The sequence below is a fragment of the Onychostoma macrolepis genome, chromosome 15, assembly GCF_012432095.1.
Source record: "Onychostoma macrolepis isolate SWU-2019 chromosome 15, ASM1243209v1, whole genome shotgun sequence".
Lineage (NCBI taxonomy): Eukaryota > Metazoa > Chordata > Actinopteri > Cypriniformes > Cyprinidae > Onychostoma > Onychostoma macrolepis.
In genome coordinates, this window is record NC_081169.1 from 27884614 (window position 1) to 27897828 (window position 13215).

General features: G+C 36.0%; 1 protein-coding gene across 5 annotated transcripts in view; it reads left to right on the plus strand.

Annotated features, from left to right (window-relative positions):
- Positions 1-1860: 1860 nt before the first annotated feature.
- Positions 1861-13215, plus strand: part of actn4 (actinin, alpha 4) — a 45875-nt gene continuing 34520 nt past the window's right edge. For 3 of the 5 annotated variants that reach the window (XM_058799188.1, XM_058799187.1, XM_058799186.1), the window contains exon 1: positions 1861-2192. In XM_058799188.1, coding sequence (XP_058655171.1) covers positions 2061-2192 — 132 coding nt within the window. In that variant the 5' untranslated portion in view covers positions 1861-2060. The remainder of the gene's footprint in view (positions 2193-13215) is intronic. The other 2 variants (XM_058799185.1, XM_058799184.1) reach the window with 1 other exon arrangement.

The window sequence follows — 13215 nt, forward strand, 5'->3', positions numbered from 1 at the left end:
TTATAATTTTATGATATAATTTCTAACTATTTAATATTATAAATGATGAATAAATATTATAAAATAATGATAGAAATAATAAATATACTGACATTTTTCAGATCTTGTTGTTTAAACTAAACCAAATGTTCCTCATTTATGAATACTTGTAATTTTCAAATGTGTTGTTCCTCTTGTCTCTGGAGGCATGTTCTGTTAATATTTATTACAGTGGGAACTTCTGAGAGCATGAACGACAGGGAAATATGCCAGATAATGAAATATGTGTGGACCGGATCAGTTCAGGAATCACACAAGCTTTGGGTCTGTAAAATGTCCCAGCTATGATTTTTAACATGCGGCTGCTGCTGCTGCTTTGAATTGCAAAACATAAAATGATTCAAATAAGCGACTGATATGTATTTGAATCTTATGGATAATAGAGGAGAAGATATTACAGATAAAGCTCAGTATCAATCATTGGGGATGTGTTTGAGGTGATGCTCTTTAATGCTCTGGATTTGGGTGTCACGAACAATGTAAACAGCAGCGTATGGCTGATGCGCTCATCTGTCTGATGTTGACCCACTTCACGTCCCCTTTGACAGACGCCATGAAATATTAATGTTAGGATAAAGCAGCTTATAGCTGGCAGAGAACCAAACTAGTTTAACCACAATAAATTCAAGTCATAAACATTCATGTGTTTTTCACCAAACAGTGTGTGTTATTAAAACTGTATATAGTTTAGAAAAACAACGCAACCGGCTGGTGAGTGTTTCATGGAAAGTGTATGAATAATACATCAACTCTTTCTGTTTGTGTGAGTGTGTAAAGTTAGAAGATACAGGTTACATTGATACACTGTACAAGCCAAAAACATTGAAATTGAAATTTTCTATTCACTGTGCTTTTGATTACATTTTCATATAGTACTATATAGCATTATACTTTATACATGTACAGTAGTATATATTTGAAGTATTATAGAAAGATAGATTGATCAATAGAAATAAAAATGTTTAGTATATAATATAAGTAGCTACATAAATTAATAGTAAATAAGAATAATGTTTATTGTATATGTTATTCATTTGAAACCACTAGTGAAATTTGGTAGTATATAAAATATATTTATATATTGTAAGTATTTTATTTTACTAATAGAAATAATTTGGTAATATATAAAATATCTTAAATGATAATCTAATATATTTAATATATTATATGTAAAATATACAACTTAATAAATAGCAAATAAGAATAATAATTATTTTATACATTTTATATGAGACCACTAGTGAATAAGCTAGTGAAATTTGGTAGTATATAAAATATATTTATATAATGTAAGCATTATTTTAATAATACATACATTCATATATCATATATAAATGTATCAAGTATACATACATATATCACACACACACATATGGCTATTGAAACTGTATTATTTGAATTTAATTTATATTAAATGTAAACAAGTAAATAAAATTATATATATATATATATATATATATATATATATATAATCCATTTATTTATATATAATTGTTATATCGTTTTAAAAATATAATCACATATTAATAGAACAAATGCAATGTATTTATACAAATACACAGTGTAATCACATAAAAAAAATAAAAAAAAAAATTTTATATTTAGATATGATTAACCACCAGATTTTCAGACTTCTGAACCCCACTGTGAATATTTTAATACAACATTCACAAATCGACATTTTCGATCTAAAAATACTACCCTCTGACGAGATTAACCAATGGCAGAAGCCCACCCTCTTGTGGGTAGAGCTAAGATCGGATATCTTCTGAATAAGTAAAGCTGTCTTTTAAATATTCATGAGTTTCCCGGGCCTACTACCTCCTCCTCAGTGGGAGCGGCGCGTCTCCTACTCCATTTTTGTCAGACGGGTAGAGGAACGCTCTCTCGTCGGGGATACTGTCAGTCCACGCAGCGGACACTTCATACCGAGCAACAAAGACTTCGAAAGCGATTACTGCAGTCTGTTTTCTGTTGGTTTTCGTTAGGAAGAGTCTTTACAGTGTTCTCAGGTGTCTGACATGGTAGATTATCACGCCGCTAATAATCAAATTCAGTATTCATCGGGCGGACAGCAGAGCTACATGGAGCAGGAGAACGACTGGGACCGGGACCTGCTGTTGGATCCGGCCTGGGAGAAACAGCAGCGCAAGGTAAGAGCTTCTGAAAGCCTGGGGGCCGCCGCAGGGGCCTGCTGTGCGATGCGATATTTGCGCGTATAACACGTTTTAGTCGTCTCAGCATCGCTAGTCTGCTTTTATACGCGCTTAGAACAGCAGCGCGCTTCGAATGTTACAATGTTTCGCGGGTTTCGAACGTTACAGTGTTACAATGTTTAAGTCGCACGAGCGCGCGTGTGTGTGTGCGTGAGTGATACATTGTAACGGCTAAACCTGTTTTACTAGAGCGAGTTTCATTCGCTGCTGCTGCCTTTTTCCTTTCCCCCCTCTGTTCTTTCTCAAAGCGACATTTAGACTCCTAGTTACAGCCAGACATCCGGATTTAAAATGGCAGTAGCTAGATATCACAGCACGGGAGCTTAAAATAGCTGCAGAAATGCAGTTTCTGGAGTTTTCCTTCTGGAGAGGAAAGATAAGCTAAAAAGGAACGTATGAGGCGCGTTCTCGTTTTGAATTCACTGTGTGGTGTTTCTGTGCAAAACCTGATTGATTGATAGTGAGTGTTCTGGTGTTTCATGCACTTGAATTATGGCAAGGAATATTGAGGAATGCTCTGGGGTTGAATGACGTTTTTGGGTGTGTGTCTTTTGGGGCAAACACAGGCTTGACTGTCTTTTTGCATTTTTGGTGTGACAGACGGCTATTGGAGAGAGTTTGAGAAAGGAAGGTCAAAGTTTGATTGGAAAAATAATTAATTATTAACAGACCAGAGCCCCTTCAGCAAACACACAGGCGCACACACACACGAATAAATCATATATATACATACACACACAGTCACCAGCCTTCAGACCCCAGAGGTGTGACCGACCCATAAACGGGGCATTTATTTGAGAAAGTCAAGTGGAGGAGGAGATTGGCTGCACTCTTGAGCTCTCCTCTCCCTTTCTATACTCGTTTGGTTACACTTGTGAAGCCAAATATCTAGAAAGCAGAGTGGCCTTCCAATATGAATTTAAACCACATTGCCGATGTCTGTTACTATATATCATGCATAAAATATCTTTACATCCTGACAGATATCAGTGAAAAGTTGTCACATGTCTTTGACAGTACTAGACTGTAAACAGCACAAAAAGTCAGGAGAGTGGCCCACACTTTTTTAGCCAATCAGAAATGCCCACCGCCATGGTGCTATCCGATTGGCTGAAATGTTTTTGGAATGCAGGGTTTTAGAGAGCAGGTTTCTGGTTGGGGTTGATCTAATTAGTTATGTTTGGTATTGCATTCTATTATTTTGCTTTTACAAGTCCTGCAAGTATGTAGTATGTATACTATGCACAGTATGCATAGTTAATTTACTACTATTGACAGAATGTGAATGGAAGACTCTATCCAACAGTGCAATTTCCATTGCATCTTGACTTGACTTTCCATTTCCAGTGTCTAAAGTTTTAAAATCTTTCATTCTAAAAGTTATTGGTTCTATTAAGGCTTAATTATTATAAGTGGCATAATTATTAGCAAGGGCCAGGACCAATGCAACCATCACAACCATGTCAAGTGCAAAATAGGTTAACACTTTTTGTGTGTGTGTGTGTGTGTGTGTTAAATAATGGCACAAATGCCAGTAATCTTTTTGAATGATTTGTTTAAATACTCTCTTCCCATAAATGTTGTGTCCAAAAGTGGAACTCCAACGAATGCATATGCAACAAGGCCAGTTGCAAAAATAAAATAGGCCTAATCTTTCACTGGGAGACTTTAGTAGATCCTGACAGTAGTTTTTGATGCCAAAAGAGGGTTTTGCGATGGCGCAAGCTGTTCGTAATTCTGGCCCAGTGCATGTCATTTCTGTACTACTAATGGCACTAAACAGAATTGCAGGAATAATTACTGTTATCAAACAGGTTTCACACTCTGATTATCTGTTATTGACCCTTTTCTCATTTACGTGGTTCTTAGAAACCAAAGTCGTCATAATTGGTAAATCTATAGTGGTGAACAGAAATGAATTAACTATATTAAATGATATATTTTTTTAATCTTTACAAAAGAGGAAGACATATTGAGAGATTGAGGCACTGGTCAGAAGAGAGAAAGATGTCAAAATAGTTGCCATTTCCTCAGGCATTTATTAGACTTAACTTGTTTTCTGTAATGAATGCCAAAGTAATATTACACGAGTATAGTGTTATGAATGTACATAAAATTTTTCTGAAAGCTAAAATAAATGTAAATAACTGTGGAAATGTAGTCATGTAGTTCTGTTTGCTGCCACTAGTTGAATAGGACTGTATGAACAATGAGTTTATGCAAGCCCCTCACAAGTCTGTGTGTTTCTGAGTCTAAAGTTTAGTGAACGTCCCTCCAATTTCGACTCGGCATTGGTTGTAAAATGATGTTTCGGCTCTGGAATTTTTTATTGCATGTTTGTGAGGATGAATATTACACACAGACTGAAGTTCACTAGTGATTATCAAACCAACGCATCCTTGTTAAAACCCCACACTGAGTTTCATTACGGTCTCCACGCACCGTTGCCTGTTTCCGCTCGACCGAAACAAGGCGTGTGGAATTATTCCAAAGTCATCCCTTTATCTGTGACAGACGTGAAATTACTCCCCGACAAATGCCAAACGCCCTGTGACCGGCTAAGACTTGCCTCTCTGCTCCACCCAAAATGTCTGAAAGGTCATTGAAGTGTTTCGTTCTCTATTGAACAGCCTGTTTGGGAGTTGCAAAGCTGGGCAGATATGAATTAAAATTAGATGCAGTGATTTAACCGGCTTTGTTCTTGTTGTGTAGATAAGCACATATAAATCCAGTAGTGTTTGATAAGAACGATGTCTGGTGCCCTACAGGACAGTAAAGATATGTTGCAATTTACTGCAATTCTTTTCTAGATGATAACTTAATATTTACTACATCTGCAATTGGGCGAAGTTTCTGGTAGTAATACCATGGCAGTTTATATCACAGTCAATTTATCGTGACTTCTGTATAGTTTCAAACAATTTCCAGTAGCTTTTTCTATTTCTGTATTGCCATCAAACACTTCCAGATGTTTATGATGAGCATAGCTGTCAGTTGTATATTATAAACAGATGTTTTGACTCTAAATACAGACAGGTTCAACTAAAAAGAAAACCAAAGAAAACTTTTTAATATAAATGTTAACTAAAAATAAAATACAAAAACAACCCTTTTCATATTTTTATTTAGTTCAGATGTACTAAAATAACTTTATGCACTAAAATAACTGGCTATAGACATAAAAACAAGCATGCAAAAATGTATAAAGCCTTTAACAAAAAATAAAATAAAAAGGAAATATAAAAATAAAGTCAATATAACACTTTTTAAAAATATATAAAATAATTCAGACTAATAATAAAAACTATTACAATATCTAATTGATAATAAAATGACACTGAACATTGATAAACTGCATTCAAATCTGCCACCAAATTGTCACGTTGCTTAGCAACAATAACAGACTAATACTCGGTACAAGAAATGATTATTGTGACTTATTATTTAAAAAAAATAAATAAATAAATAAATGTAACTGCAAATATAAATGGTCTTTTATTACATTGAAGTTGCCATCAAAATAATAAACCACAGATGCTTTTAGTGATTTTTACCACAGACTTAAGGGTATTGGATCTAGACCCCTTACATGTAATACATTCACTGTATCACACAGACTCGGGTGGATTATTGCTTTATAGCACTGTTAGGGGCAACAAAATAAAAATTCCAGAGGACCAATAACGCAGGCCAAATAAAAACCTGCTTGAGGGTGTTTGGTAGTGAGTTTGGCTCTGTATAAAGGTCTCTCTCACTCTTTGTATTTCATCATGTCTTTTTAAAGTGTTACAGGACTGAAGCGATCACAGCAGCAAGTGTAATCGAATCGCATGCTTCTAGAACGTACGTCGACTAGACTGCAGACTAAACTAGACTCGAGCTACTGATCCAGAGGTCGTTCCTCAATAAAACAGTTGGATTCATTCTCAAAAGTTCAACACATTGGCTCTGTTCCACAACCTAGTGAGTTGCTGTGCTGTCTAGTGGCTAAATAGACAGTTGTCTTCTCAGGCACGATTTTAACTGAAAGGTAACCTCAAAAGTGCTCCACAAAAAGGTAACCTAATAAATAACAAATTTTGAAGTGCTCTACAAAGGTTGCAACTCAAGGGGGGTCCAGACGCTGGTCACTTCAAGAAAGTAATTTTATTGTTTTATGTCATGTGACCCAGTCCTTGTGATTTTATTTTGAAGCTGGATGGAAGGAGAGTTTGAGTTGATTGTATAATTCAAGTTGTCAAGTCATTTTTTCATGCGTTTCATGTGAAGTTTCTTAGATGATACATCTGTTTAATACTAAATGCATTAGGCAGCTAAATGTGACTTGAGTCTGCAGGGTCCAAAGAAGAGAGCACAACATTATTTGTGGTTGTTGGCTATATTTGGTGTGCCAGACAGGGTCTTCCAGTATCACAGTAGCCTTGCCTCAGGGTCGTGCTGCTGTCGCGTCCGGTCAGTGACTGTTTAGATGTTTGATTGGACTCATTGATTGTGTTTAGTGAGAGTGCAGCATGTGTCCCGATGGGCAGCCGTCCTCCGCTTCTGAAGGGAATCCCATTATGCATTGCCACAAACTTGTTGAAAAATGCATCAAGGATAGAGTTTGAGTTGAGAAATGACAATTGCAATTACAGTCAAAACAGAAATGCATCAGTCTAATTTGAAATGAACTATTTGAGCGATGATGTATTTTTGTAGGCCACTCCTTAAGTTTGCATCACTTTGGTTTCTTCAACGAAAAAAACAATAGAATTTTTCGATTGGCTTTTGGGGTTTTGCAGAAAATAAGCTCTGTGACTGACAAAAGTTTAATTCTTACATGTTTAGTACATGACAAATGTACACAATTTCAAGCCTTAAAACAATCATCAGAACTCAGAAGTAAAAAACTAAATGTCAGTCCTCATTTAATAGTTTGCAAGAGCACAATTAAACTGTAAAAGCATCTAGTGAGTAGATGAGTTCACCTGTTCAGTGTGATTTAATGTTTTTAATGTAACCTTTATCAATCACCTTTTTCAAGACAAGCTTTAAAAGTTGCACTGATGCATTTTATCTCTTAGAATAAAATGTGAAAATCTTGAGAATGTGTTTCAGGCGTTTCACTAAAACACATTGACTTCAGGATGATGGAACCGGATGTCTAATATCTAATATCTAGAACAAAGTTTTTACTGAAGGAGTTTTGTAGATTAAAGCGGGTTTTTGGTCACTGAGGTTTTTCTGTGCAACGGTGTAGAAAGAAATGCTTTTTTGTTGTAACTACATATGCAAATGTTGCATCAGTGAAGCTGACAGCAAAACTGCAGCAGCGTTTAGGAGTCAGTTACTTATGCCAGAAGCCGGAGCTGAATGTGTGAAATGCAGAAATTGTGACTGTCTCAGTTGAGTTTAACACTTGCTCTTTCACTGATATTTCATATGCATTTAGTGACCGTTTCTCTGTTGTGGTTTACACTCAAGAGCATCACAAAACGGGCAGTTCACTTATTTTTTTGTCCCTATAAGCGTTTCACACCATGTTGTTCTTCAGCTATCGAGATGTGTGGTGCAGAAGTGCAATTGAGCGTATATGTGTGAGTTCCTGTTAAATTAGGCCCAAATGCTTGTGTGTTTGTGCTCATTATTAGTTAGAATAATGCTTGTATGCATGTTGAAAACAAAAAAGTGCATGAGTGTCGTGTTTTGTTTTCCTGAGGTGTTTTTCCATGCACTGTAACTGTGTTTCTGCTTCATGCTAGAGTTGGTTTGCAAATGAGTCGATCGCATGGGAGAGCATCTGGACTGTCAGAATGCAGGTTGAGATTTGGCACTGAGTCTCTTACGATGATGGTCAAACCTTGAATGCAGCTTTGACCACTAAATGACTGGATGAAAAGCTGACCGTGAGTCACGGCATGCTGGGAAAACTGAAGCGTGAACTGAAGCTGCGGTTACTGTGCACTAATCCAATTTTGGATTGTTCTAGTGGGTGTTTGGACGTGGTTCAGGTGTGTCCCAGTGAAAACAGCGAGTGGGAGTGGACTGAGATAAAGGCCATCACGCTAAGAGGCATTATAAGTTCACAGGGGGTGTTGCGTCACCTGACCTACTTCAGTCACGCCCAGCCGCAGAAACTCTACCAGAGAAATGCCTCAGAACTCTTTACTGTAATACAAGGGTACATTTTTTTTTATTAGATCATTTCCGCAGCCTTAAAGGTGCCAGAACTGATCAGATGTGTCAAACTGTTGATCGTCTTCATATTTTATCACTGATGTGATGTGTAAACAGCAAGGACATTAAAATAACTAACGATTTCTGACTACAACAAATACATTTCTGCTTAATTTTGTGATATTAACCGTAATTTTCAAAGGACAGCTCTGCTCTCGGAAACCATTTTCACTGGTTTTCATGATGAGTCAGAAAAATATCAGAAAAACATTGAAATTCCTATTATTATTATTATTATTATAAATATTACTAATTCAAGTGACCTCATTGTAATAGTAATATATAATGTATTTGATAATTATTTATTATTATTTTAAGTGAGCTTTAATTATTATGAATTTATTTAAAAATGTATCACCTGAATGTATTTTAGAATTTTTGTCTAGTGTACGTCTGAAATGTCTTTTATAACCTTTTGTTAATTGTATACCTTGTATAATTTATTCAGAGATCACCCTGAAAATAGCCTTGATGCTGGCATGGCGTTAAAAAGTGAATAAATAAATAATTATTATTACAATTATTTATATTTTGAAATTAATTTATAGTACAATTATTATATTACTATATACATATTAATTTTATCTCTTCAGTGAGCTGTAATTTTTAATTATTACTAAAGTTATTTATATCTGATTCATATTTTAAAGTTAATTTATTGTAGTACAGTTATATTTATATAAATCATGACTTTTACTTTTCAAGTGAGTGGATTGATTTTTAAAAATTATAATTTTAACAAGTCCTAAAACACTGCAGTTCAAAATATATAATTGTTAATAAATTAGAATATAAAATATATAAATTAAACAAAAATAAATAAAAACCATTAGAAAAAATCTGAAGCTTTTTTTAATATTATGTAATTTATTAGTCATTTATTATTCTTAAGTGTGTGTGTGTGTGTGTGTATATATTTTTCTTTGTATTGGTTTGTTAAAAAACAAACAAACAAAAACAGTATGATTTCCAGGCATGGAAAAGTAGTGGAAATTTCTATAGAGGGTGTTCTGTTTCTATAGAGAGTAATATGTTGTTGGCTAACAAGGGAAACGGCGTTGTCTTCGTCCTCGGGGAGCGTGTTTACTTACAAAGCATTGAGACTCAATTTGCAAGACTTTTCTTGTCGCATTGGACACGTTTGTGGACTAACTGTAGTTTTTAAAACTGTTAATTTCAAGAATTGGTACCTATAAAATGATTTAAAAAACAATCACTTTACCAATAATCACAAATAACTGGGAAGGTCATGAGAATTCATTTGTCAGGAAGTGTGGGAAAATAAAGTTCAGTCTGCTTCCTGTTTTACATCCTGGTGGTCTTTGTGATGTTCATGTGTTGTTGCTGGTGGACTCAGAAAGGCTGTGTCTGTGATGTGGAGGAGCTGGAGTCGTGTCCCGCACAGATCCTTCCCGTTAGTGTCTGTTCAAGAGGAAGCGTCAGGAGCTGATCCAGCCCAAATCTCCCGATGCCAGTCATCCTGCCTGACATTCTTGCTCTGTCCGTCACTGAGGGCGGGTCGTTGTGAGATGGACGTCACCGCTGCTGAGTCACACTCTCATGCTTGGTGAATTCAGATGTCATTCGGTCAGTGTGGAGCTGTGGAATCTGTGATTTGTCACTTTTTATTGATTGCCATAAAGTTTGTTGAGGGAGTCTTCTAACACAGTCAAAAATGGGTCAAATTTCATGACTGTAAAGCCCATTTAACCCCAAATTCTCTTTGTTGTAATAAAAAGAGATGCATTTACATCTGAGCCATGTTTTCATGACATTCACTCAGTTTTCAATTGTTCTTGTTGATTGTTCTCCAGTTGTAGAAGTTTGGTTCTACACCAGAAACACAAACTATCTATAATGCTTACAAGAATAGGCTACTGTGTTGATTTTGATTCTATAATAAGCAGACACATGCACTCTTTGTATGTTTAATAATGCTGCACTGCTAATATTTGTCATAAACAGCCTTTATTGCTATAACAATACCGAGCTGCATACAAAACACATGCAGAAAATATATCATCATAATCATGTCTATTTGCTTTCATATTTCATGTGTAGAAAAATGTCTGTTGAAGCTGTTGTTTTATTCCAGCACGTCATTGCGTCCGAAATTCGTTTAGCTTTTTCATGTTCAAGTGTGGAAAGGCCTTAAATCAGATGTTTTTTTCCCTCTCCGATTTCTCTTTAATGAAATGCAAAAAAGTAAAATGCATTTACATTTAAATCTTTTCTTGTATGCATCTTTTCTTACACGCCTTACACGGAAGCTGTGTGATCAGTAAAAATCCATTATCACAATCTGCTTGCTTGAAGGAATTTAGGAATGCATATTTTTAGAACTGTTGTATTTTTGTTTCAGTTCTCTTTACTATAATGCAATGCTGACCATGTAATTTGAACTCAAAATAAAACTTTTTTTTTATTTTGCTTAAAGGAAGTGAAGCCTCTTTTTTTAGGACCACTGCGGTTTTCTTTCATGACTGGGAAACACATTACTGTAGTTACTGTTACTGTAATGCAAAACTAGATGCATTTAATCTTGTATGCATCTTTTCTTGCATGCATTCTTGTATGCACTAGCTTTATGGTCAGCAGAAAGTAACGCCTTATAAATACCCATATGAGGTTAAAAATTGCAGTTTTCTGTGGAGGCTGAAATATGAGCTGTACATGAGATTCACTCAATTTTGAATTGTTCTTAGTTTTATGTTTAAACAAAATGTATGTATTTTGTAGGGATTCACTGCTGCATTCCTTGTCCTTCTCATCTTATTTACTGCATGTTGAAGCTTCTTGTCTATTTTTTTTGTTGCTCGCACACCGTGACAAGACTGGCCAGGACTTTCTCTGTGTGTAATGTCCTCTGGAGCACTGAAAGCTCTTAAGTGCGGCGGCTCGGGCTCAGACAAAAGACTGACCTCTAAGAGGATTAGAGCCTGCCTTCACCTAGATTCCCATCTGAACTATATGCTTTTTGTATCACAGATGTTTTGATTCTTTGATTCCGTCCTTTGTTTGCTTGTGTGGATCCTGAAGGGCTGTTACTGTAAAGTCTTCATCAGACATTCCTGTTCTTTTAAACGATGTTAGGCGAGGGGTACATTTATAGTGTGGTTACCCATCATAAAAGACACACTCGGATGAATACACCAGCAATAAAGCCTGTTTAACGGGTGGGCTGTTGCTCTGAGGGCGTCATTATCTATTGTGATTGTGTCTCACTAGTATCGTAAAACCAGACTTTTGACTATCGCCGTAGATTCTGGTCCACATTGCAGATTATTCTGGTCAGGGCCTGTCCGCTTACGACAGGAAGAAACCTGATGCGTATAAAACGAGCAACCAGAATTCGTTGTTTTTATGTGAGCAGGTGAACCGGAAGAGGATGATACTGCCGTAATAGACTAATAAGCAATAAAGCCACGACAGTCTGCTTTAACAGATGATCAGATAATGTGTGCATCTTAGGGGCACGGTTCTCATGGTAATATTAGGGAACTTTACAATTGTGATTTTAATAGTTATATTTCAAATATTTTGTATTTCTTAATTATTTCTAGTAATGTTTAAATTTGTTTTATTTCATTTGTTTATTTAATTTGATTATTGTTTGTTTTATTATTGCTGTTATGTATATTTTATAGTAATCATTTGATATATTTCACTATGAAATATGAAACATAAGATATATTTGTATGCATGTGTATTAAATATTTTGTGCAGTCACTATGGTTTCAGTTTTTATATTAACTTTGTGCTTGTGCAGATATCAAGAGACAATTGGGAAATTTGAAACCGTTTGATTTTAGAATAATTTCCTTTTTAATATTTTTGAGAATATGCTGAATCACAAATGCATATTAATGTGTATATAGGTCAAATGTGATGTTTGAAAGAAAAATCATGCAGTAGTTATTCTAAAGCACAGAGAAATATTTTGTCAGCCGTTTTGCACAAATATGGCCGTTTGGCTCAGGAAGTCTATAAACCGTGACCTTTGACTCGCAACGTGGCATATGGATTGGTTTGAGGCTGGATGCTGTCATGCTTCCTGCAGCCCACAGTTGAAAACCTGAAAGTTTTCCCTTGTTCCTCAACGCTGGAGCAGAACTGATGTGAAACCCACATATATGGCTCGCGTTCTCGCTGCAGATGTATGTTCTTTTCCCATTGAGGTCTTTAAGCCAGCAGTTGCAAAATAAGAGGGAAGCACTTCTCATGCGTTTGAGAGCCGTTTTGACCTGTGCTGCTCCGATACGCTGAAGCCCGGAGCCTCGCATGCGTTCAGGGCTCGCTGCTTTTGTCTCTGTCATGCTCTCGTTGGCAGGAGGAAGTTGTGGTTGTTGTGGTTTCTGTGTTGTTTCCTTTAATGGCGTGAACTGACTATTCATGTGTGTGAGGAAACATGTGATCAACTGTCTCGTGGGAAATGTTGTTAGTAATGCTATTAATGTGGAATTGATGACTCTTGATGATTGTGGGTTATTGCAGGGGTTTATGTGGATGAAGAAAACAGCGCTTTATAGAACTCTGAAGTTATTTTGGGTCACTTCAGGAGGTTTAACTCTTGACTGGCCTGACTAGTTTAGCTGGTCAGTTGTTCTTGCTATGGTCTGCTTCAGATCAGTGAGCGTGACATGCTTGCTCAAGTGCAGAGCGGATGATGTTGCTAAATTCCAACTGACTTCTGGTAGAGAAACACACAGGAACTAGCATATCTGACATTATTTTTCCTTTAGAG